Source organism: Mus musculus, chromosome 8, assembly GCF_000001635.26.
Source record: "Mus musculus strain C57BL/6J chromosome 8, GRCm38.p6 C57BL/6J".
In the NCBI taxonomy this organism is placed as follows: domain Eukaryota; kingdom Metazoa; phylum Chordata; class Mammalia; order Rodentia; family Muridae; genus Mus; species Mus musculus.
The window spans coordinates 122,636,105-122,659,580 of record NC_000074.6 but is presented as its reverse complement, the minus strand read 5'-3'; the positions used below and the strand labels follow the sequence as shown (position 1 = coordinate 122,659,580).

The following is a 23,476-nucleotide window of genomic DNA, read 5'->3' as shown; positions in this document are numbered from 1 at the left end:
AAGGCCACAGAGGATCGCTGTGGTGTTACGTGTAGTGTCCAGAGCAGATAATACAATAGTGCCTCAGTTTCCCCATATGTAAATGGAGTTCTGACACCCCACAGCTTTATCATGTAAAATGGGGGAGTCGTTTCCAAGCCCAGGATAGCACAGTTGCTCTCTGCAAAGAGGAAGCTATCCAACACGTCAGGCATGCTGAGGACAGCCTTCCTCCTCCGTGGCCCCCACACTATCCCCATGCACCCACTTGTTGTACCCACTTGTAGAACCATGCATTCCGCCCACATGGGGTAGGAGCTGGTTCCAGATGCGTCTCTATCTCTCTTCCTTCAGTCCCAGTGGTGACTGTGCCCAAGATCTTGCACACGCTCAGCTCGGCGAGGACTCTTCCACTGAGCTACCTCCCAGGTCACTGCTGCACTTTTTGCTTCTAATACAGGGTCTGGTCTAAAGCTTGCAATCCTCCTGCTTCAGACTCTGTAAAGGAGCAAGGTTACAGATGAACACACAAAGCCTCGCCACTCAGCATGTGAGTTAGTGCGCATGTCCCGCTGACTCTTGTGGAATGAGGTGGGTTCGTTCTCCTCGTTTTTTTGTAGGCAAGAAACCTGAAGCTCGGTGTAACTGGAACCCACGCTGCTCATTCCTGCCCGCCTCTTGTCCTCCAGGGCTTTAAAGTTGGGGAAGAGCCAGCCTCCTATCACAGGGAGCGCAGTGGACTCTGCATCTGTGACTCTCTCTTTCTTGCCTTTGCTGCCTCAACTAGCCTCACCCCAAAATGTGCGCTCATTCTGCTGGTGGGTACCAAAGTTCAGAGTTATTCGAGGCAACCCCTTAGTTTTCACAATTAGAGTAGGAACCAGGTCTCCAGCCTTCTAGCCCTCCACTGTGACCCTGGTGACCTTTTGACCTTTTGACCTTCATCGTCACCATGGACTGGGAGTGTGGGGTTCTTGGGTTCTTCTTGAGATGTCCCCGTGCTGGGCTGCAGGGAGAGCAGTGGCGGCAATGGCTGCAGCGTCAGGCAGAGTTAAAACCAGAGAATGGTACCGAGTCAGACCTCTGAGAGCAAGGCAGGGCCAAGAAGAGCCAACCCTGCTTGACTCAAAGTCCTGTCACCACTGGGGCAGAAGGGCTGCCTGGCCAATGGAGCACAGAACAGGAAACACTAATCCCTGTATTTTTGTATTATTACTTATTCATGGCGGTGGAGGCTGATGGAGACCAGATGTGGGAAGCCACTGAAGCAGACACCTGGGACTCGTTAGGGCCTGCATCCCACCCACTCCCAAGTTCCCTGCCTACGGGATCAAAGCTGAGTGCTTCTGATCCTAGCCTTGAACAGGACAGGATGGAGCTCAGCCCCCAGGTCAGACTCCCCTCCTAGATGTGGAGTCACCCAGGGGAAGCCCTCAGCTCTTTGCTGTGCCTTGGGCCTGGGAGCCCAGGTCTAACCCAGCCCTTTGCTGGAGACCAGGGCCCAAATTCCTTCTGTGTATCCCACAGGAAGGCTCCAGAAGAGAGCTAGCTGTGTCCTCTCGAAGTTTGTCCTGGGTTGAAACAGCTACAATCTTGCATGAGCCCTCTAATGACTCCAGATGTAGCTAGGCCTCAGTGTCCAGGACAGGAGCCTCCACCCCCTGCCCCAACCCCACAAAGACCAAGCCTTGGCCAAGGATGGGGGATGGGAAGGACAGGCCAACGCCTGTTACATCCGTAGCCTCAAAGGACTTGTACCCCAATGGCTATACTGTCTATCAACCAACTCCTTTTATTTTCAAAAGGGCCCATCTGAACGTGAGGCAGTTAGAAACCCCTCAGGACCAGTATTGCTGGGACAAGTCCGAGATACGTAACTCATGGCTCTGAGCAGTCAAGGATAGGCAACTCTGTCAGTATGGAGCTGCAGCTCTCTAGTGTCCTCCTTTTGTCCCCAACCTGTGTCCAGAGGTGGTTGTGGGGCTCCCAACGTGTCCCTATCCCAACATGTCCCCCCATCCCATGGTCCTGTGGTCCTGAGACATCCTGAAGTGTGTCTTTGCTGGGTTACTTCACTCCATGTCACTTTCACACGTGTCTGGGCTCACTGTTCACTACTTTGCTTGTGTGTGTAAAGAGTGAGAAGTGCTTGAGCTTGCTGTTTAGCTTGTGAGGGTACCCGGTTACCTGCAATGAGATGAGGCTGTTGGCCTTCAAGGGTTAAAAGACATGTAATCTCTTATTTCATTTGTTTATGTGGCGTATGTGTGTGGGTACATACTCCAGGGTACGTGTATGCAGGTCAGAGGACAACTTATGGAGTTGATTCACTAACTTGCACCGTATGGGTTCTGGGGCTCAGTCTATCTCAGGTTGTCAGGCTTGGTGGCAAGCACCTTTATTCATTGAGCCATCTTGCAGCTCTGCAAAGCCATTTTAAATGGAGATCTCTAACTGGATGGATGAGTGACTGGATGGATGACAGGTAGGTGGGTAGATGGGTTGTGCATGAGTGACACATTTGTGGATTAATGGATGGGTGCTGGGTAGGTGTAGGAGGGGTGGATGGAAAGTAGATGGATGGATGATGGATGGATGGGTGGAGAGATGAATGGAGAGATGAAGAGATGGAGAGATAGATGGATGGATGGAGAGATGAAGAGATGGATGGAGAGATAAATGGATGAATGGATAGATGGATGGATGGATGCAGAGATGGATGGGTGAATGGTAGGTGGATGGATGAGTGATGGATGGGTGGATGATGGATGGATGATGGATAGGTCGCTAGCTAGATGAATGATGGATGTGTGTGTGTGGAAATGGGTGTAGATACGGTCAGAGACATAAATACTCCAGTAGTCTACGCGAGGGGCTCAAAATGCTGAAATATTCCAAACAGCCTTACAATCTGTGGTTTCTGACAGCCATGGGACTCCCCGCCTCTCGGTTTTCCCATCTTTCCCATGGGAATGCCGTTGCCCAACTACCAGGAGCCTCTGGGGAACATATTCATTAAAACAAAACAAAACAAAACAAAAACACAGTCATGACAAAGATATGAAGGGAGAGAAGATAGAGAGTGGAAGTCTGGAGGAGGTAGCATTTCCACAGAAGGACACTAGCCAGTGCAAAGGCTCTGGGGCCAGAGAATCTGAGGCAGGAGAGTGAGACTGGACAGTGAGCAGAGAGGAGACAGTCAGCCTTAAGTGGCAGGCTTGGAAATGTGTCCTAGGAGGTTAGCTGACCCTGCTGAGTTGAGGAAATCCAATCATGTGGGTTTACCTTGGCCTTGGTGGCATAGCCTTGGACCACTGCCCAGGCAAACGTAGAGACTGGAATCCAGAGATAAGGGCTCCGTACTCCTTACACACTGTGTGGCCCTGCAGTGACCTCAAGTGACCCTGAGTATCGGGGTAGTCTACGGAGTTGCCGTGGGGTGATCTCAGCCTCTCGGGGTCTCTGATTATCTCACATTTCTTACAGAATGACATAATGTCTCTCATCTCTGTCTCTGACACTCTCTCTCTCCCTTTCCCTCTCCCTCTCCCTCTCCCCTTCCTGTGTGTGTGTGGGAGATGCAGGGAGGGAGTTTGAGTGCACATGTTGTGGAAGCCAAAACACAGCCTTTTGCGTCCTACTTCAGGTACCTTCCACCACCCCCTTTTCACACTTGAGACAAGGTCTCTCGTTGACTTGAAACTTGCTGAGTAGACTGGCCAGCCAGCCAGCCCCAGGAACCTTCCCTCCCACTCCCCACTCAGTGCTGCAGTTACAAGAACATGCCTCTGTACCCAGTTCCCTACATGGGTGCTGGGGATCAAACTTAGGTTCTATAGTTGATCTCCAGGGCCAACTCACCCAGAGCCCTAGATCCCTGTAGTTTCATGACTGAACGAGAAAATAGCCCTTGCTAGCACACAGTCTCTTTCCTCCAAAGGCATGCCCTATACCTTTGGTTTTTCACTGGGGCTCCTGAAATCACAGATGTAGAAACAAACCGCCCACCCAGGTCACAGTGTGGGACCCATCACCTCCAAGTGTGCTTTGGCCTTTTCCTCTGATTGATGACTTTGTGCTATGGGACTCTGGATCCCCCCCCATGCCCCACCCCCAGTATATGAGGGGTTGGCTGCACTTGCAGAGAAGATGCCTAGATCTGGGTGCCTTAATACCATCATGTGCCTTTAAGACCCTGCCTGCTCATGGTCAGCCCAGAAGGGGAAAGCCAGTCTGGTCCTTTCAGCAGCCCTGACCAGTCTCCACAGTCCAAGACTCCACGAGAAGAAACCTCACATCTGACTTCTTGGGGTGGAGTCCCAGCTTCCTACCTGGCTGTGCCTCAGTTTCCTTACCTGCCAACCTCATGAGTTTATGGTGGGGACAGCAGGAGGTGACAGAGCACTGAGGTCAGGGCCAGAATCTCAGCCCTGACTTTGGGCTCACACCTGCCTCTGAATCCTGTTGATGTACACAGTGACCTAGGTCACGGCAGGGGTCAGTCAAGCCAGGATCTGAATTTGCTAGGGACACAAAAGGTCTGAAGAGACCCAGCCAGAAAGACGGTCAGCTCCATGCTGGACCTCGGCCAGTTCCCAGCTGGGAGGGCAGGCTGGGAACCACAGCCGATGGGGACAGTGATGGATGGAGTGGCCTGTTCCGGCACATTCCGTGTTCTTTCCCACAGGCCCCGCCTGGCTTTAGAGGGCTGCTTCCTCTGTGGATGCTCAGCATGGACAACACAAGAGCTCCCCTGGGCCCACAAGCAGCTATGGGGCCTGGGAATTTTCTGGAGGGTGGGAACATGGAAGTAGCAGAGACTGAGGTAAGCTGAGGGAGGAGCCAGGCCCTTCTCAGCCTCTGTCTTCCCGGAGATCATCCTAGGCTATGTCAACTTGAGGCACCATATCATGGTGTATTGGTGCCACCGCCTGCCGGTTCTCTACTCGTTCACATCCCTCAGGGAATCCCCAAGTCCCCTTTCTAGGGAGGATTGGAGGCAAGATACCATCAGCTCTAAAAAATAAATAAATAACATGAAAGGCTGAACTTGCTTTAGAGACCTCGGAAGCTGCCTGGGGTCATCGGGCTGTAGGGCCCCTGAGAGCAGCAGGGGCAATCTACCCAAATCCAGTTATATTACCAGGCTTCTCATCTGGGTTTCACTGGACCACTCTGTGCCTTGGTTTCCCCATTTGTACGGTGGAGCAGGGTTGTAGGGATGCGGGCTGTTGGGAATATCAAATGAGGCCCTCGTGAAGCAGACATCCTTCACCACAGAGAAGAGAGCTATCTGTTAGGCTGTGTGATGCCGTGGGATCCTTACCTCATTCCCTTGGGCTGAAGGAGCTGGACTTGGGGCTCCTCCCACAGCATCCCCTACCCGCCACTGCCCAAGAAGTGCAGTACTCTTCTAAGTTGAGCACTAACAAGCCGGTGTCATATGGTCCCCAGAAACCACTCTAGGTTGGCTGACCACACAACCCAAATGCTTTCTGCTTGTGTGAAGGTTGGCCTAGGGGCACGGGCATAGATAGAAATGGCTCCCTAGGCATCTCTGGGTTTCTTCAACATGGTTCTCACTGTGACTACACCACACCAGTTACCTGTATTAAAAAATTTACAGCAACAGTTTGGCTAAGAGCTAGTGCACAGTACCCATCCTGGCTGCCCCACCCACAAGCTGTGAGCTGTGGGGAACTCCTAGAGGAGCCCTGACAGCCTCCCCTGGGACACATGGTCAGCAGGGCTGCCCCCAGGACCCCTGAGGTTTTTATTTTGCTCACCTCACAAGAAAAGTCAAATTAAACAGGCAACAGAATCTCTCTGTCCAGCTACCTGCAAACACAACTCAGAACCTGGGGACTCAGGCCTGGGTGTGTAGGGACAGAAAGGACAGTGTGGCTTGGGACTGATGGATGAGACCCAGCTCTGTACTGCTCAGCTGAGTGGCTTTGCAGAAATCACTTCCTGGGCTTCAGTTTCCCCTTTGTGAGATGGAGCTGTAACAGTGCCTCAAGGAGGCTATGAAGGGTGGAGATTCCAGCAGAAGTGTGACCGAGGCCAGGGGTTTGACCTTGGTGGAACAAGAGGAAAAGACACAGCTTCCAGCTGCCCAGATTTCACAGTGGTCCGGGACCTCTCCAGGACTGCTCTGGGCATACCCACCCTCCCACCAGCATATGCAGGCTGGCTGGGAAGCGAGGACTGCCTCTCAGTGGGTGTCCAGATCGCCTGGCCAGCTCCCCTGGATGGCTCCTTCTCAGGCTCGTATGGTATGTGCCTAGAGGGCCTTGGGGGAAGACAGAGCCAGGGAAGGACAGGTCTACTGGCCTCATACCTGCCTTTGACTTTCTGAGTCTGTGGAACCCCGTGATGCCTGCCCAGCCACTACAGTGTGAAGAGAAACATTCATGAAAGTTAACAGCGAGTCTGGAGACGCGGCGCAGTGGGTAGCTTTGGTAGCTTCTGTAGCATGCACAAAACCCTGGGTTTAAACCCCAGGACCCAGACACTGGGCGTGGCGGCTCACACATGTAATCCCAGCTTTCGGAAGCGGACGCCGCATAAGTATCAGAAGTTCAGGGCCATCTTTGGCTACACAGCAAATCTCTAAATAAAATTGCTGTGTGTGGTACAGGACCTGTGAAGGACATCCTCCACCTCTTTTCATACACACACACACCCTCAGGGAAATGCATGGTGTACATACTTTAGCGGTAAGGCCCCAGGAGACAGCCTTTCTCTCTCAGCAGCCAGCCCCTCCCACCTGACCTTGGAACACCGGCCTCCAGACTCCCTCTACCCTCACCCCCCCCCCCAGGGTCCTGGCCAGGGACTCCTGAGAACTACTTCCTCATGGGGCTGTCACATCGATCCCTACCCTGAGTCATCATCACCTTTTGGTGGCTGCAAACCTTGCAGATGGGTTGACCAGGGAGTAAGGTGACCGTAGTGTGGTGACAGTCCAGAGGAACTGCCAGGAGGGATAAGCTGGAAAAGGAAACAGGATTTCCAGGGCATCCTGGGAGGTGGGCACCCTTAGGCTGCTGAAGGGGAGGTAAGGAAGTATAAAGGCAGAGAGAGGCAGCAACCCCCACATCTGGGAGGCTGCTGGCAGGTCCGAAGCCGGAGACCAGGTGCCTCTAAGTCCCCACACTCACAGGCTTACCATCCGGTGTCCATGTGTGCTATGTGATTTGGAGTAGATCATGACACTACGGTGTAGCCGACTCTCTCTTTGAAATGGGCTTTGAGTGGAATCAGGGCCACGGGACTTCTGTGAGGCCAAATGGAATCGATGAAGTGCTGGGAACAGAGTCTGCATGCAATGAACGCTTGAGGCTCTGAGGCAGAGGGATGATCCCTGGTCTCCATGATTCATGTCCCAGAAACGAGAAAGAAAATGAAGTTTCTGCTGCTGGCGCCTTTAACATCATGGGCATGCAAGTGGCGGCCACTGCATCATGGTACCCTGGCCCATGGCACCAGTGGGCCTATCAGTATGATACTGAGCAAATATTCAGAGAGGTGACAGCCAGTGCCCAGTGCCCATTGCCCATTGCCGGCCCAGCTGTCCCTGTGCCTTTACTCAATTGGTTCTACTTTGTTTGGTACTTGAAGCTCAGGTGAAGCCACTTCCCCTCTGTGAAAGGCTTCAGAGACACAGAGTGACCCCAATGTCCTGGGCCTGAGACCAGAGCCAGCCTGGTACTTGAGACATTTGGCCCTGGCAATACCCTCCCGGGCAACCCCATCTGCCCGAGGGCCCAAGGGCAGACTGGACAGGTGAAGGGCTGGTGAGGACGGAGCGCTCTATGCTGAAGCAGCCAGTCCCAGTTGCCTTCTTTGGTTGTTGTCACCGGAGACTGGCCCTCAGCCCTACAGCCAGGCATGGTGTTGATAGGTCCCCACAGCTGCAGCCACACGTGTGCCCAGCCATCAGCCTTTGGACAGTTGAGGGAGGGGAGGGGAGGGGCTGAGCGCCGGCAGGAGGGGGGCCAAAGCCACAGCTGGGGGACAGCAGGTGCCGCAGCCTGGGTGGCTGCTGTGTGCCATCTGCTCCCATCCCGCCCCTCCTCGTGGGCCCAGCAAGATGGGGGCTTCTTGCCTCTCCCATCACCGACCCATACACAAGCCACCACGGACCACTGGGCTTAAAGTGTCTCTAAAGCTTCTCTCCCCTCTGCAGAACGGGGCGGAGGGGTGGAGGGGGGGTGCTGGTGAGGGCTTTACTGTTTCTGGCCTGCCGCCTGGTAGATGTCACTTACTGATCACCAGCCACAGAGGCCTGGGTGACCTAGACTTACATGTGAATGCTAATAATGGGATCCTGGAATGGGATGCAGGATGGGAAAGGCTGAGGAGTGGTACCCACAGTTTCAATGAGGATGGCCAAGAGACTCTGTGACTCTGTCTCCGCAACCCCCTGCCCATAGATGACCCAATGGGTGTGAGCATGGGCGGCGAGCAGTAATTGGGACAGAAAGGTCTGCTTTCTGCTCATAGCAGGCAGAAGCCCACCCTTGCTAGCCCTGGATAGCTGGGCCGTGTGACAAAGAAACAGCTCACACGGGTTTTTTCACCCATCCTGCCTGAGGCCCCGGGGCTCACCATGCTCTGCAAAGAATGCCCCAAGCAAGGCCTGCCCTTGGGACTTGTGTTAAACCCTTGCTTTGTGGTCCTTTGAGGAAGCCCTTGGATGTCCAGGGTCCACCTGATCCTCAGTTTACCCTGGCCGCCATCACCATCTTACTCTTTTCCTACTCTGCTGCCCCTGAGCTGAGTCCCTTGATAAGAGCTGGGTCACTCGGACATGCTTGGTAATGGGTGTCCTGAGCTCCCGCACAGACCTCAGCCCCGACGGGCTTGGCTCTTTGCTTCACCTGTGCTTAGATGCCAGCCACCTGTGAGAACACCTGAGCTTAGATGCCACCTGTGAGAACACCTGTGCTTAGATGCCAGCCACCTGTGAGAACACCTGAGGCTCCCACAGGAGGGTTGGCATCAGGAGCCCACCTCGCCAGTGGAAGCTCAGGCCCCCGCCCAGGTGCCGGCCAGCCTGCTCTGTCTGCCCTCAGCTGCCTAATCTGTCTCTCTCTCTTTCTCTTTCTCTCTTTCTTTAGCTCACAGGAAGGAGAAGGCTGCAGCAATGCCAGACTCCCCGGCTGAAGTGAAGACGCAGCCCCGGTCCACACCCCCCAGCATGCCGCCCCCACCTCCCACCTCATCCCAGGGAGCCACACGACCACCCTCCTTCACACCTCACACACGTGAGTCTCCCTGCCCACGACCCCTGCCCATACCTTGTGTAGAATAGATGGAGCCATTTGAAATTCTGTACTCGGATTTAACATAACGTGACCCTGTGGCCCATTTGCAGCCTAGTCTTAGGCTCAGATCCCAGACCCTCCTCCTTGCTACCTCACTGTGGGTAAGCTAGCTACTTCAGCGCTCTAGCCTGGCTTCTTCATGCACAGAGTGGGGCCCTGCCGTGGTTCCTATCTTACAGCCATTGTGAGAGTGAAGTAAGTTACCAGCCATTAGCACCAGCTTACAAGCACGGGTGTTAGAAGGCCCCGGGGACTTAGGCTCAGCTCAGCAGCCCACAGCAGAGGCCACTGTGGGGATTCCAGGGAGCCTCAAGCAGGAGTGTCCTCTCTCTTCCATAGCCACCTCTTTCCTTTGAAAAATTGTAACTTAGGCTGAGCAGGTGGGAAACTCCCAGGGTTGGGCCATTAAAGGGTACAGCGTCCCATGCCCTTCCCCCAAGACAGAGGCTTAAGAGTATATCCCAAGTGTTCTGTCAGAGAGAAGCCATGAGCCACCTCCGCTGCAACGTTTGAAGACACGTACCTGAGGGGACCCTTCCCCAGATCTCACACTGAAGCAAGATCGCTCTCCGTGGGAGGGGTCTCAGTAACTCAGCCGGGTGTCACTCACCTGGTTTCCAGGGCATGCATGTTTCCTCTGACCTCTGCATCCCTGAACGTGGAGCACTGGCTCTGCCCTTCAAAGTTAAAGTTCTCAATAAAGCCTTGCTGTCTAGAGAAAGTCTGAGATGAGAAACAATCAGCTCAACCCCAGGCTAGCCATGTCCCAGGCTAGCCATGCCCCTGTTGGCAGATTGCCAGACTCCTGCTTTGGGGGTAATACCATCTGCTTCCAGGTATAGTCACGTTGAACCAGAGCCCTCTGAGAACACGACCAGCACACAGCCGGTTGTCTCCACATGCACCTTCCAGTCTCCTGCGAGGTGCTAACTCCCATTTCCTACAGTTAACTGAGGGTTCAACAATTAGTGAACCTGGAGTGAGGATTCCTAGCCCTGCCTCTTGTAGCTGGGACTCTGCCCTTAGCAGCCTGATGCTCTCAGAGGACAGATGACCCTGCCAGGGTCCTGGGTCTGCCTGCTGGCCATGCTCCTCCAGGCCAAAGATCCTTGTGTCTATTCTCACATTGTTCCTCCCTCAGTGATTCGGCTGACATAGTCACTCTCCCTCCTCCCTAAGCATCCTCCCCTCTGGGCTGAGCTACAGGTAGACTCTGGCTGCTGGGCAGCCTCAGAACTCATCCAGTGGATGAAAGGGAACTCTGTGGGACCGTGCCGATGTGACCTAGAAGTGTTAACCTAGAAACAAGATCGTGCGTGGGGGCTGCTATGCCCCTCTCCCACCCATGAGGCCATGACACACTTCCTGAAACAAGGGTCCTCCAGATGTTTGGAGGCCCCAAACAGGAAAGAAGAACAGAGCAGCCAACAGGCTGATCTTGGACTATGAGCTGTCACCTACTCTAAGGGTGCACCCCCCCCTGCCCCCAGCCTGCTTTTCCCTGTGGACCAGCTCTTGTCCCAAAAGCTCGCCTGGACACCAGATGTTCCTGGTTAGGAGTAAGGATGGGGTCAGCTGGGGCCTTCAAGGCTTTGCTTTCATGAGGACTGTGAACAGATGTGAGGGTGGTCAGAGCATGTGTGGTTCATGGGGAGGGCTTGTGTGCCTCCTGCCTCTCGGTCCCACTCTGGGGGTCGCAGCTCTGTCTGTAGAGCACAAGGCTTTCGTTTGTCTCTTAAACGGGCACTTCCAGTCTGAGGGGGCTTCAGATCACCGGGGCTAGTTGGTTGGAGCATAAGCCTCCTGAGGTCACCTCAGGTTCGTTCCTAATCCGCGTGGCTAACCACACACACGCTCCCCTCCGCACCTGGCTGGTGGCAGCCCTGGAAAAGCCTCTGCAGTCGGCTACAGATTGCTGCCCAGTGTTCCAAGCCAAATGGAGACACTGACCTTGAACCTACTTAAGGGCTGTGGTTTTCCTGGCCCAGTGACCACCCTGGGCACAGATTGGTCTGTGGCTGGGGAGACAGGCAGGAGGCTGAATATGGACAATACAAGGAGCGCTGACCCAGCCTAAACTCCTCTCAGGCAGGGAGCCTGTAGGTAGGTTGAGCTCCCATCTGCCCTTCCTTGAGAGTTTCTGAGACAGGGGGCTCACTACTCCTAGAGCTCCTGTGTGTGTCCACTGACAACCCCACCTCACGTATCAGACCTGAATCTCCGTCACGGAAAACACACAGCCTGGACCCTCAGGTCCCTCGATGACAGTGCCGAGGGGGTAACCGAGCACTCTCTGGAAAGACAGCTTTTAAGAGTGAAATGTCCTGCTGACAGATACCCAGTGCAACCCATTTTACAGAGGAGAAAACTGAGGCCCAGAGGAGTGGGCCAGCCCCCAGTGGCAACAGTGTGGTCTTTAGGACTGCCACTGCAGAGAGGACAGCCGCTGCGGCGCCCTCCTGACAGCCTGTTCTTCTTATTTTGCTTACAGATGGCGAGGATGGACCTGCGACGTCTCTTCCCCATGGCCGTTTCCACGGCTGCTTAAAGTGGTCCATGGTCTGTCTCTGTAAGTAAAATAACAAGAACCGTGGGCTTCGGGGGCTGGAGAGATGGCTCAGCAGTTAAGAGCACTGACTGCTCTTTCAAAGGTCCTGAGTTCAAATCCCAGCAACCACATGGTGGCTCACAACCACCCATAATAAGATCTGATGCCCTCTTCTGGTGTATCTGAAGACAGCTACAGTGTACTTACACATATTAAATAACTAAATCTTAGAAAGAAAGAAAGAAAGAAAGAAAGAAAGAAAGAAAGAAAGAAAGAAAGAAAGAGTGAGCCGTGGTCTTCAAGGAGGCTACCTGGGTCCTTCTCAAGGCCTCTACACTCCTATTGTCAGATCTCTAGCCTCCTTAAAGACAAGAGAGGTCCAGGGGCCTAGGGCGAGACTGAGACCCTCAGTCTTTGCGCCGGACCTGGTGCCTTTGCATGTGAGCGCCGACTGAGCTGCATCCTCAACATCCAGATGGGCTGACTGGAGCAGATGCCAGGGCTGTGAGGGGACAGTGGGACATATGTCAATGACAAGCCACACTCCACTGTTAAAAGAGACCCTAGCTCCTACTATTGGCAGGGTAGCTAACGATGGGCAGGGATGGTTACCCTTGCCTCAGTTTCCCCACCTGTAAGGCGATGTTACCACAGTATGGAGCGCTGAGGGCGATTCGTGCACCTCGCTGACAAAGCTGCTGCTGTCGTGTCTGAGCCACACCACGTGCCCTGTGGGTATCGGTCACTGGTGGATGATTGTATCAAAGCATGAGGTGACATTCAGAATACTTGTCCGTCAGCAGAAGCAGCCTTGACTGGGCCAGTTAGCTGCATATCCCAGGCATGTGTGGCTGCCATATAACTTCTGGGCTCTTAAGAATGAGGAAGCACTCACATGTGCAGCCCGTGTTCTCTGTTGTCCCTCTTGCTGCCATTGTTCCGTGCCTTGCTTAGCCACACACTAGAGCCTGGCACACAGCCTGACTGGTCATCAACTGTTGACCGGCTCTTGCTGTGGTGATAATGGTGTTCCCCTTGTCGGGGAGAAAGGGTGGAAGAGCCCCAGGCTAACTCCCATCCAAGCGTCAAGGCTGGGGGAGTTATGGGGGTGCTAGCGTGTGCCCCCAAACATCAGCCGAGGACACGTGTGCAGTCTAACTTAGTAACACACCTGTCGTGGTAATGAAAACACTTGTGCCGGGGGCTATTTTTGGCGTCTCTTTAGCTGCTGAGACTGCCCGGCAGCCGCGGGAGGGAAGACAGGCAGTGAGGCGAGCAGGCCACGGGGGGACCCAGGCGCTCAGAGCAAGGTTGGTAAGCGGGCCACAGGGAGGACAGGACCAGGCCAGGCTGGGTCTGGTGGGTGGTGTGGACTAGACCATGTATCCATCGGCATGTCTTAGAAACTACTAGAAGTCCCATAGTCCTGGTGATAGAACCCTTGGTCTTAAGACACAAGACCATGGCTATTAGTGAGGTCTCCATGGCAACAAGCCATCTCCTGGCCTGGCTGAGGTGACAGCAAGTGACTGTCATTGGGGTTGACTGGGGCGTGTGTGTCGGCTGTCAGAGCTCACCATTAAGAAGGAAGTCCACCGAGTAGTGTCCTCTGGACCTGGTCTTAGAGAGGCTAGGAGCCCAGAGCTGTTAGGATGCTGTGTGCTGCCATCACTGACCGCTGCAGAGCAAGAGGGGTGCTCCCACATACAGCGCTTATGCCTGCCTGCTTCTACTAGCATACCATCATTCTGGAACTGACTGTATCCTAAGCCCTGGAAGAGGCTCTTGAGATCCTTTGGGGGAGACAAATGGGAAGGCTTCCATGTATACCCCAGGAGAGAGGAGCTTCTTAGAACCATACGCAGAGGGTTGCCATGCCTGGTGACAGCTTAAAAACACCAGGTAGCCTGTGAGCCTGCATGTCTCTCCCCACATGTTTTGAAACTTGTGTTCCTCAGAAGCAGCTGTCAAGGGGGTGCCTCACATAACCCCCAACATGTAGAGTTCGTCAGGGTTGTGACCTCCTGAGGGCCAGCTTCCAGGTAAGCTGGTGGCATGCACAGGCTCCATAAGCCATGGGGCTGGGAATCAGGATAGACTTTGATATGCTTTGATCCTGAAGCCCACCTCAGGACTTCAGAATGGCTTGGGACCACTGGCAGATAGAGAAACCAACGCCAGGCCCGGGTCTGACCTACAATGTCTGTCTGGACAGGTGCCACTCCCCAAACCCTTCAAGGGTTTATGATATGAGGGTGTCTGAGGACCTGTGAGAGCATAGCTCTTGTAACAGGTGACTGTCAGACTGGAGGTGAGGATAGAATGGGGAGAAAAGGTGTTCTCTGAGGGGATTATACCAGCAGCCACACCCACACCATGCCAGAGCATCTCTTGTCTTAACTGGTGTGGAAGGTGGGGGTCCGCCCTGGGGTCAGACAGTTGGGGGCCACCAGCTGGCTGTACCCATGAGCTGCTTACCCCAGTCTGTTATATGGATCGAGAACATGTTTGTGAGGCGCCCTGGCCCCAAGGCGGTTTATCTGGGCTAGAGCCTCAGGCAGCACCTGGACAAGATGGTGCCAGTCACTGCACTAGTTAGCAAGAGAAGGCTATATGGGACCCATGGGAGAGCCTGAAACCACAAGACTGACAGAGTCGGGTTAGGCTCCCCCATCCTGTAGTGCGAGCAGAGGTAGAACAGGATCCTGCAAGAGCCGTAGCATCTGAGGAGATCTGAGGGCCAGGAAGGAGGGATGCAGGTCTAGCCCTACCTCACCTTTCCGTGCCCAGCCCTTAGGCCACCTCCCAGTGCTTGAATCAAGATGCACAGTCTGGAGTGACTTGCTGAGGAGCCCATTGCCTGTGACAAGCAGGGAACCCAGGCAAGCCTGGAGGGATCCTGAGGGTAAAAGAGGGCTCTCTTTCTCCCTTGGTACTTCTAGCCCCACCAGGCTAGCCTCAGCACAGGTGGCATGGGACAGCTGGAGCTTTGAGGATTGTGACCTTATGGGCACCCCAGAGCTACATTTCTCAGCCCAGACAAGAGAATCTGGCTTCTGCATTCTCTGCCAAGGCAGAAGACAGTGCTGTATCCTTAAGGTCAGGGACATAGGACACAGACAAAGCCACAGTGGAGTGAGCCAGAGGTGTATGAACATGCCTATATGCCAGAGGTAGCATTGGTAACCTACCATCTCTGACCTGTCTGCAGACCCTGCTAATCATAGCTGGGGCCCACTGCCACAACTTTTAACCTTTTGTCACTCACTCGGGGCTGAGAGGCAAGGACTCGGTGGCAGCCCCTGGCCTTGGCTCTGGGACGCTGAGCCAATGACAGGGCTATCCAGTCAGCCAGGGTTCAGTGACTGGCAGCAGTGACCCTGTAGCATGCTTATCAGCTGTCTCTTTGGTCACTTGATCGTCCTCAGCATGAACTAGCCCCTGGACACAGCCTCCTGTGTCACAGTCCCCTGAAGAACCCAACCAGCTCCTCCCGGGAGGGTCTCAGTCTCTGCCTGATTTTAAGTCCCATCTGCTCATGCATTGGATCTACATGCTGGCAATGGTGTTGCTCAGGGTTAGAGAGACTTGGGGTCTTCAGAGTTGTAAAGGCTCTGGGCACATCGCTTGGAGTTGGGAAAGAGATTGGGTAGAAGGTATTGCTTGAGGCTGTTGGAGCAGGGGCAGAGTCGCTAGCCTTGTCTTGGGGTGATGAGAGTGACTTCTCATTTCGCATACCACAGGTGAAGACACGCTTGCTCATAGTGGAAACCTGAGCCAGTCTGGGAGTTTGAACTGGGCATCTGCTGTGTGTGTGTGTGGGGGGGGGATCTAGAATCTCGGCTGGCGTGAAGGTCAGGCTCAGGGTAGCCCCCAGGGACAGCGTCAGCCAGCTCCAAATGTCTGTCTCTGCAGCCACTTATAGTGTGTGAGCCCTACCACCCTCCTGACTGGGGTACTTGAGTTGAAGGGAGCCACCTCCCCAGTACCAGTTTGCATATCTGTAAAAAGAGTATAGCGCCCATGAGCACAGAACGGTTGCAGGGACAGAGCGGCAGCTGCGTAGTACGCCGGCCACCATCATTGTCACTGTCATATGGGTCACTGACATTGCCATCATGTGTACTTATAACCATCAAATGCAATTGTTACCCCTTGCCCTCACACTCACTCACCGCTCTCCCACAGTGATGAACGGCAGCAGCCACTCACCCACGGCCATCCACGGTGCCCCATCTACACCCAATGGCTTCAGCAACGGCCCAGCCACCTCATCCACGGCCTCGCTCTCCACACAGCACCTGCCCCCGGCGTGCGGGGCACGGCAGCTCAGCAAGCTTAAGCGTTTCCTCACCACCCTACAGCAGTTTGGCAGTGACATCTCACCTGAGATCGGGGAGCGCGTGCGCACACTGGTGCTGGGCCTGGTGGTGAGTCTATGGGCTATCAGGCGCCCCTGTTCCCCATGACAGCTTCTGCCGCAAGCTCCATTGCGATGGCCACAACCCCATCGTGCTCTGCCCAGCCCTCAAGCCAGATCTGGAACCTCCTCCTCCTCCTCCTCCCCCTCCTCCTCCTCCTCCTCCCCCTCCTCCCCAAGGTGTGGGTGGGGCATCTGGGTCAGTAATGCATGGGAACCTTTAGATGGGGCGGTCGGTCTCTCTGCAGAACTCAACTCTGACGATCGAAGAGTTTCATGCCAAGCTCCAGGAAGCCACCAACTTTCCACTGAGGCCGTTTGTTATCCCTTTTCTGAAGGTAAGCGAAAGCAGCACCTTCCAGGCAACAGGGATGGTGTACACAAAGGCCCTGGGAAAGAAGTGTATACAAAGCTGCTTTGTAATGGCTGGAATCCAGTGTGGGAAATGGGTGTGCAGAGGATGAAGAACAGGTGATGGACAGGCAGGTGTGTGCCTGGACCGCAGGGTGACAGAAGATGCTGTGCCAAATGCAGACTGGGGCCTCACAAACGACGGTGATGCCGTACTAGGTCCCTTTGGCAGAGCAACCAGAGCCTCTGAGCAAGGCAGGTTCCTCAGCCCAGCCCACACCCTCGGGATGAGGAGCCATGTTTGTTTATGAGGGTTGCATGGTGTTTTGGTTGGTTTGGGTTCTGTGGGCTCTTTCGGTTTGGTTTGGTTTTTGAAAGCACTGAGGGCTGAACATAGTCTCGTCCCCGCTAGGCAGGTGTCCTGCTGCTGAGCTGTGGCTCTCGCCCTTTTTAAATCTTGAGGCTGGGTCTCACTAAGTTCCCCAGGGCTGGCCTTGAACTCTGTCCTCCTGCCTCGGCCTCCAGCAATTGGGGTTGCAAGTGTGCACTACCAGGCTTACTGAGAAGCTTGTGAGCCAGATCCTCACGTTGGGGTTGTGACTCACTGCAGCTCTCCACTCTGAGAGGAGAGAGGGTGGCGTGCTTCCAAATGTGTTTGCCCACGTGATTACTTTCCGCTCAGACCTCTCAGGGAGATGCTAGCTCGCTCACCCCTGAGGGCACCCACCTCCACTTACACCAGAGCCCTGGCTCATTTGGTCCTGCATACCTGTGCTCTGCTTCAGTCAAAGTTCAAGGTCAGGCCGTATAAAGGATGAGTGCTGAGATGCGAGCCCCCACGGAGCTACCTAGTCACTGGGCTGGCTCCTCTCCTCTGTACTCAGCCCCTGAGGCTGGAGTCCTCCATTCTCACAGAGCAGCTACCTCAGTGAGTTTTTAAACTGCCCAATGTAGACCAAGAATGGATTATAAGGCTCTCTGCACAGATGCCCTGTTGACCCATGAGAGGGAGAAACAGCCCTGATGCTGTCAAGTTAATAGGCAGGAAAACTGAAGCCTTCACTGTCCCAGCTGGTAGAGATCCAAGGCCAGGTTCAAGCTCGGGTCTGTACAGTTCAGAGTCCCCACAACATTCACAGTACATGCCCCACCAGCCGCACCCCCTCTTGGCAGCTGACAGGGGGACCCCACATGACACCCATATCCACTCTCCTCCTCCCTCCCTCCCACCCACACCTTGCTAGGCTCACACTGGAGCTAGTGACAACAGAGAAGCTGCGGGTGCCAGCGCGTAGGCCCACCTGGCAGTCATTTTGGTGTGCGTTGGAGGCCCCGTTCTCCTCACCCTCCGCACACTGCCGACTCTGCCGCCGCCTGTCTTTGGGATGCCATACGCCTGCTTACTTTGTCAGAGCCGATGTTTGCAACAGATGCTCCGTAGCATTAGCCGCCCCGTCTGTGCCTGGAATATCTCAGCTTTCATTTCCTGTGGTCCTTACCCACAGTCCCCTTCCTACCTAACCAAGTGCAGGATCACCTAACTAGGTGGGACACCTTGCTGGGCACTGCCTCCTCAAGGGACCTCCTCCGTTTCATTTCTCTATGCCCACATTGGCTTTTTGGGGACCAGCCTGTGTCATAGCTCACCCAGGACCTCTGCGGCTCGTTGTTAGGAACACTGGGTGGTATGTCTGCCTCCATGATATGGAGCTCCTGGGGTGGAAGGGCCAAAGGTCAAACCTAAAAATACAAGATCCCAGCCAGTACCTCTGACCTTGTTGCCAAGACACCAACCAACCAGAGCCCACTCTGTCCTGTCAAAGAGGCATGGTTACTTTGCCGGTACAGCGGGGCCCAGCCTCAAAGGTCTTGAAACAGACAGACAAGCCAGAGGAAGGGCTCAGGCAGCTCCAGGTGCCTCCCCTGCCCTCACAGGGTGGGGTCCCCTCTTGGCAGGGCAGAGAGTTACCACAGCACCTTCCTGAATAGTTATGGACATCCTAGCCTCTACAGTGCTTCCCATGGCTGCCCCTGGAGACGGCTGGGCAGGGTGTGGCTGCGCAGAGCCTGGCTCCAATGGCAGGGCCCTCTAGGGTCCTTTCCTAAGCAAGATAAAGCTGTCAGCCACACAGGTGATAGGCAACGCTAGGTTAATTCACATGGGGCTCACTGGAGTCTATCACACCAGAGCTCTGGTCTGCTGATGGGTCAAGAGGGCTTGTATGATCATCCCAAGACCACACGACTCCTCGGTAGCCCAGCCAGGGTGAAGCGCACCCAATCTCATTCAGCAGCTTGTGGTGGAGAGACTCTGTAAAGCAAAGGGAAGTGTCACAAAAACTCAGGACTCTGCTGTCACCTTGGTGGTTCTAGATGTATGCTGTGTCTTTTACCAGAGTCCCATCCAGGACAAAGATGGTTTAGATTTTTTTTTTTTCTGGGCATCAAAATCTCCACGCCAAGTGAAGTTGGGGCCCAGACCACCCTGTGACCAGCTTGGGTGTGTCCTCTGAATAATGCCTGGGACTTCTGAAAAAGAGTGGGGACTTGTTCTTTCTGGAAGAGAAGTGGTCCTGGATCCCCAGCCAAGGGCTGCCATGTATCTGGACTGTATGGCAGGGCTACCTGATCCTAGGTCCCCTCCACTCTGCCCCACATCCACCTCCATGTAGCTGGACAGTGGAGCTTTACAGAAGCCACCCCACCCGAGGCTCTAGCTCCCAGCTGGCCCCAGCTGGCCAGGACCCCAGATGTTCCCCCACCCGAACAGCAACCAGATGGTGCTCATGCCCAACCCCCACCCCACCATGCTGGCCAAGGAGAGGGTGGGGGACTGGTGAGGGAGGAGACTCTGGACCACTGAGACCTCCCAGGACCTCATCCCAGCCCATGCTTCTGACGTGGTCGGCAGATGGTGGGCTGGCCCCTGTTCAGCTATCCAAACAGAAAAACAGGCCTGGCAACCATACCGCTCAACAAAAAAAAGTACCGGCTGCCTGATGGGCCGGGTGGATGCGCCAACGGAGGCTGAGGAGGCGGAGGCTGGAGAAGGCTGCCCTGGCAGCTTTGAAACGCATGGGAAAGTTTTAGATTGTGTTTATTTACAAATACTTAGAACTGCTGGCTCTCCCAAGAGCCTGCCACTGGGCCCCTGTCCAGCATGCTGAAGGCCAGCCTGCTACTCTACCCGCAGCAGTTCTGAAAAGGCTGACCACCAGCAGTGCATGCCTGGAGACCTTTGCCCAGCACTGGGGAGAAGCTCACAGACATGGAGTCCATGAGCTCCAGTGGCTTCATCTGCAGATTGCAGAATCTAGAAGTGATGTCATGGCTGAGGCGCGGGTTCACGGAGGTCATATTCCTTATGTGCCGATGTCCCAGGTTCCAGCTGTGAGCTTTGTTTAGGGCTGAGACTGGAAAGTGAGAGATAGTGGGGAGAGGAGCTGGGTCTGTGGGGCTTCTGGCCAGTGCATGGCGGGGGAAGAGGGGGCTAGAGCAAAGACCCTGTAGCAGCACAGCACCTTATTGACATCCCTATCCCACTCCTCTCCCTCCCCCTCCCTCCCCCTCTTATGCACACGTGTATATTAGGTTGCCTGCCCCCTCTTAACCTTGCTTTCTTTCTCCATGACAACAATGCTATGGAACCTGCATAAACGGGGTACAGGTAGGGAGTATTGGCTGCAGACAGCACTCTAGGAGGTGAAGTCCCTACATCGCTGTGTGTCCAGCAGATCTCAGGCCTGTCACTTCCCACTGTGCTGTTGGAAGGCAAAAGGGACCTAAGGGACCCAGAGCAGCCCTGAGTCACACGCAAGCAGTTCTGGGCTGTCTGCTACGAACAGGCTACGTGGGTTTGCACCCCAGCTGTCAGTCAGCCGTGCCTAAAACCCCTGTCCTGCCTGCCCGCAGGCTAATCTTCCACTGCTGCAGCGTGAGCTCCTGCACTGTGCCCGCCTGGCCAAACAGACACCTGCCCAGTACCTGGCCCAGCACGAACAGCTGCTGCTGGACGCCAGCGCCACCTCCCCTGTCGACTCGTCTGAGCTCCTGCTGGAAGTCAACGAGAACGGCAAAAGGAGAACACCTGACAGGTGCCAGCCTCTCACAAACCCACAGGACGGGAGGTGACCCATGGTGGCCTCTTCCTGCCCGCCCATCTGCCCCTACTGCAGCTCTGCCAGACAGCTGGCCCGGTCTGTTGTCTGTAGCGGGCTGATCGAGCGCTGCTAACCCCGCTGTGTGCTGCAGGGACAGGCTGGCGTGTGGGCCACACTGGGTTCTACAAGCATATGCAGCTCATTTAGCTATGGACCCCAGGGGCCTCTGGGATCCCTGGAGGACAGCAGCTCAGGGAGGGGACTGTCCACCAGAGTTCACTTTTCTCCGTGCTGTCTGTAAACCCTGAGTGACCTGGAACCTAAGGCCTATCTATGGTAGCTGGACTGGTCTGGACCCCTTGACAGGCCATAGAGATACTGGTCCTACTACTATATCGCAGTGGGGACCACACCTGGCCATGGGACCCTGGGTGTCTCCCTCTGTCCATTCTTCACCAGGAGCCCCAGAGGAGGTCAGAGCGGGGGACCAGAACCCAGTGTGTGTGTGTGTGGGGGGGTGTTCCTCTGATTTTCTACCTCTGCCCTGTCTGTCTCTCCTCCCCTCCATTATTATCCTCTATCCAAGACTGAGGCTGATGTCCATTGGTCACCTATTTTCTTGGTCAGGACCAAAGAGAATGGATCAGACCGGGACCCTCTGCACCCCGACCACCTCAGTAAGCGGTCCTGCACCCTGAGCCCCGCCCAGCGCTGCAGCCCCAGCAATGGGCTGCCCCACCCGACGCCACCCCCACCCCCGCACTATCGCCTGGAGGACATGGCCATGGCCCACCATTTCCGGGACTCCTACCGCCATCCTGATCCCCGAGAGCTACGGGAACGCCACCGGCCCCTGGGTAAGCGGTGTGAGAGGGCCGTCAACCGCTTGAGGTCTGAACACATAGTCTGGAACCTGTGTGTCTGTGAGTTTGTGCCCATGTTTACGCCTGCGTGTGCTGGTGTCGGAAAGAGTCCGCATGCATTTATTTAGGGGTTCAGTCAGCACCTGCTTGTACCTATGCTCTAGTGGAGGACACTGAAGCTGCCAGCAGCACCTCAGCTGTCCAGTAAGGAAATGGGTATAAGGAGCCAGCAGCCACCCCAGCGCCCATGTAGCCTGACTTGCCCCTCCAGAGACAAGTCGCCACTCCTCACACACTGAATAACACCACAGTAGAGGACCCTAATCCTTGGGATACACTCCTGCCCTGGGCAGCATGAGGCCACGGTAGCTGAGGGTAAGATTACCAGCAGGGCTGCCTTTTTTCCTCGAATTCAGAAGTGACCCTCAAGTGGGCCATGTGACCTCCCTGTGCCTCAGTTTCTTTCTTTGTCAGAACAGAGATTATGTGAGGATAGGTTATTGATAGAGCACCTGACACACACTCTACCCCAAGGCCCAGCCACCGATGACAAGGACAGCAGCTGACACAGAACACATGCCACTCATCTTGCACGCTGTCATTTCCCAGTCTGTACCCACACCTCAAAGGAAACCGAAGTCCAAGGAGTATGAGTGGGGCAGCCATGGGTGGGCACAGCGACACTCTGCGGAAACCCAGAGATGGCCGTCCCTGCCACACCCTGGTGTGTTGGAACGTAATGTTAGAAATGACCATCCAGGGTCACTCAGAATGCCAATAGGGTCCCAGAGCAGGGTCAACAGAGGCCTTTCCCTGCCCCCACACCATGGAAGCTTCCAGGGCTTGGTCCTAGGCAGCAGGTGACAGTGTCTGGCTCACCACAGCCGGGTCAGGCAGGTGCTAATTCCCACCCGCTTCTGCTAATGCAAAAATAAACGCCAGCTGTCGCACAGATCTCAGCCTCTATTTTAGTTTGGGCGTTGGCACAGGCCCCTCGTGGGCAGCCAGAGAGGGTGCTGGATGACGGCTGTGGCCACTCCCCGCCCTTCTGCAACTCAGGGAGGCATTTCAGGTTAGGGTAGCAGGAGGTCCTAAGGCGCTGATGGCTGCTTAAAAGAGAGGTTTTGCCTCCCCCCACCCCCCAGGAAGTCTGGATTGCTGCCAGGTCACCTGCACAGCCTCAGTTAGGACACTGGGAGCATTTGACATTGCAGGGAAACCAAGACAGGGCCATCATGTTCCTCACGCCCCAGCCAGTGGCACCCCACACCCCGCCACACCCCATTTGGTCATTCCCGATCCAGATTCAGACTCCTTACACCCAACACCGCCTCTCCACTTTCTGCCTGGTAACTGTGGGCACACCCCTCAAGTTTATCAGGTCAGCTTGGGGCTTTTCTTTCTAACTACTTATGATGCAAGAACTAGGCAGGGTTGGGAAACTGAGGCAGGGAGTGGCAACATAAGGGCCCCAGGATCCCACGGAGAATGAACCATCCTGGATTACTGCTTTGATCCTGCTGCAGGTAGATCTGATCCCAAGATTGAACTGGGGGGGGGGGGTAAACACCCAGGTCAGAGTTCAGCCTGGGACACAGAGGTAAACACAACACGCCATTTTTCTTCATGGAGCTGACAGTCTGGGAGCAGGGATAGTAGAGTAAACAGGGAGATCTTGTACCTAGAGACCAGACACACACACACACACACACACACACACACACACACACACACACACACACACACACACGGCCTGAGGAATTCCAAAGACTACAGCTGTGGAGGGGCCCCTCGGGCCTGGACTTTGAGGAATGCATAGGAGTGCAGTTATCTGAAAGGAAGTCATAAACACACCTAAGTTAAGCAGCTGCCCAGAGGCCTGG

At 54.9% G+C, this 23,476-nt stretch overlaps 1 protein-coding gene across 14 annotated transcripts in view; it reads left to right on the top strand.

Annotated features, from left to right (window-relative positions):
• Positions 1–23,476, top strand: part of Cbfa2t3 (CBFA2/RUNX1 translocation partner 3) — a 74,197-nt gene that overhangs the window by 39,752 nt on the left and 10,969 nt on the right. For 8 of the 14 annotated variants that reach the window (NM_009824.2, NM_001109873.1, XM_011248291.3 and 5 more), the window contains exons 2-7: positions 9,105–9,251; positions 11,803–11,880; positions 16,048–16,289; positions 16,528–16,617; positions 20,543–20,724; positions 21,358–21,587. In NM_009824.2, the coding sequence (NP_033954.2) occupies positions 9,105–9,251; positions 11,803–11,880; positions 16,048–16,289; positions 16,528–16,617; positions 20,543–20,724; positions 21,358–21,587 (969 nt within the window). Of the gene's footprint in view, positions 1–9,104; positions 9,252–11,802; positions 11,881–12,169; positions 13,170–16,047; positions 16,290–16,527; positions 16,618–20,542; positions 20,725–21,357; positions 21,588–23,476 lie in introns of those variants that run through there. The other 6 variants (NM_177289.1, XM_017312544.2, XM_011248293.3 and 3 more) reach the window with 2 other exon arrangements.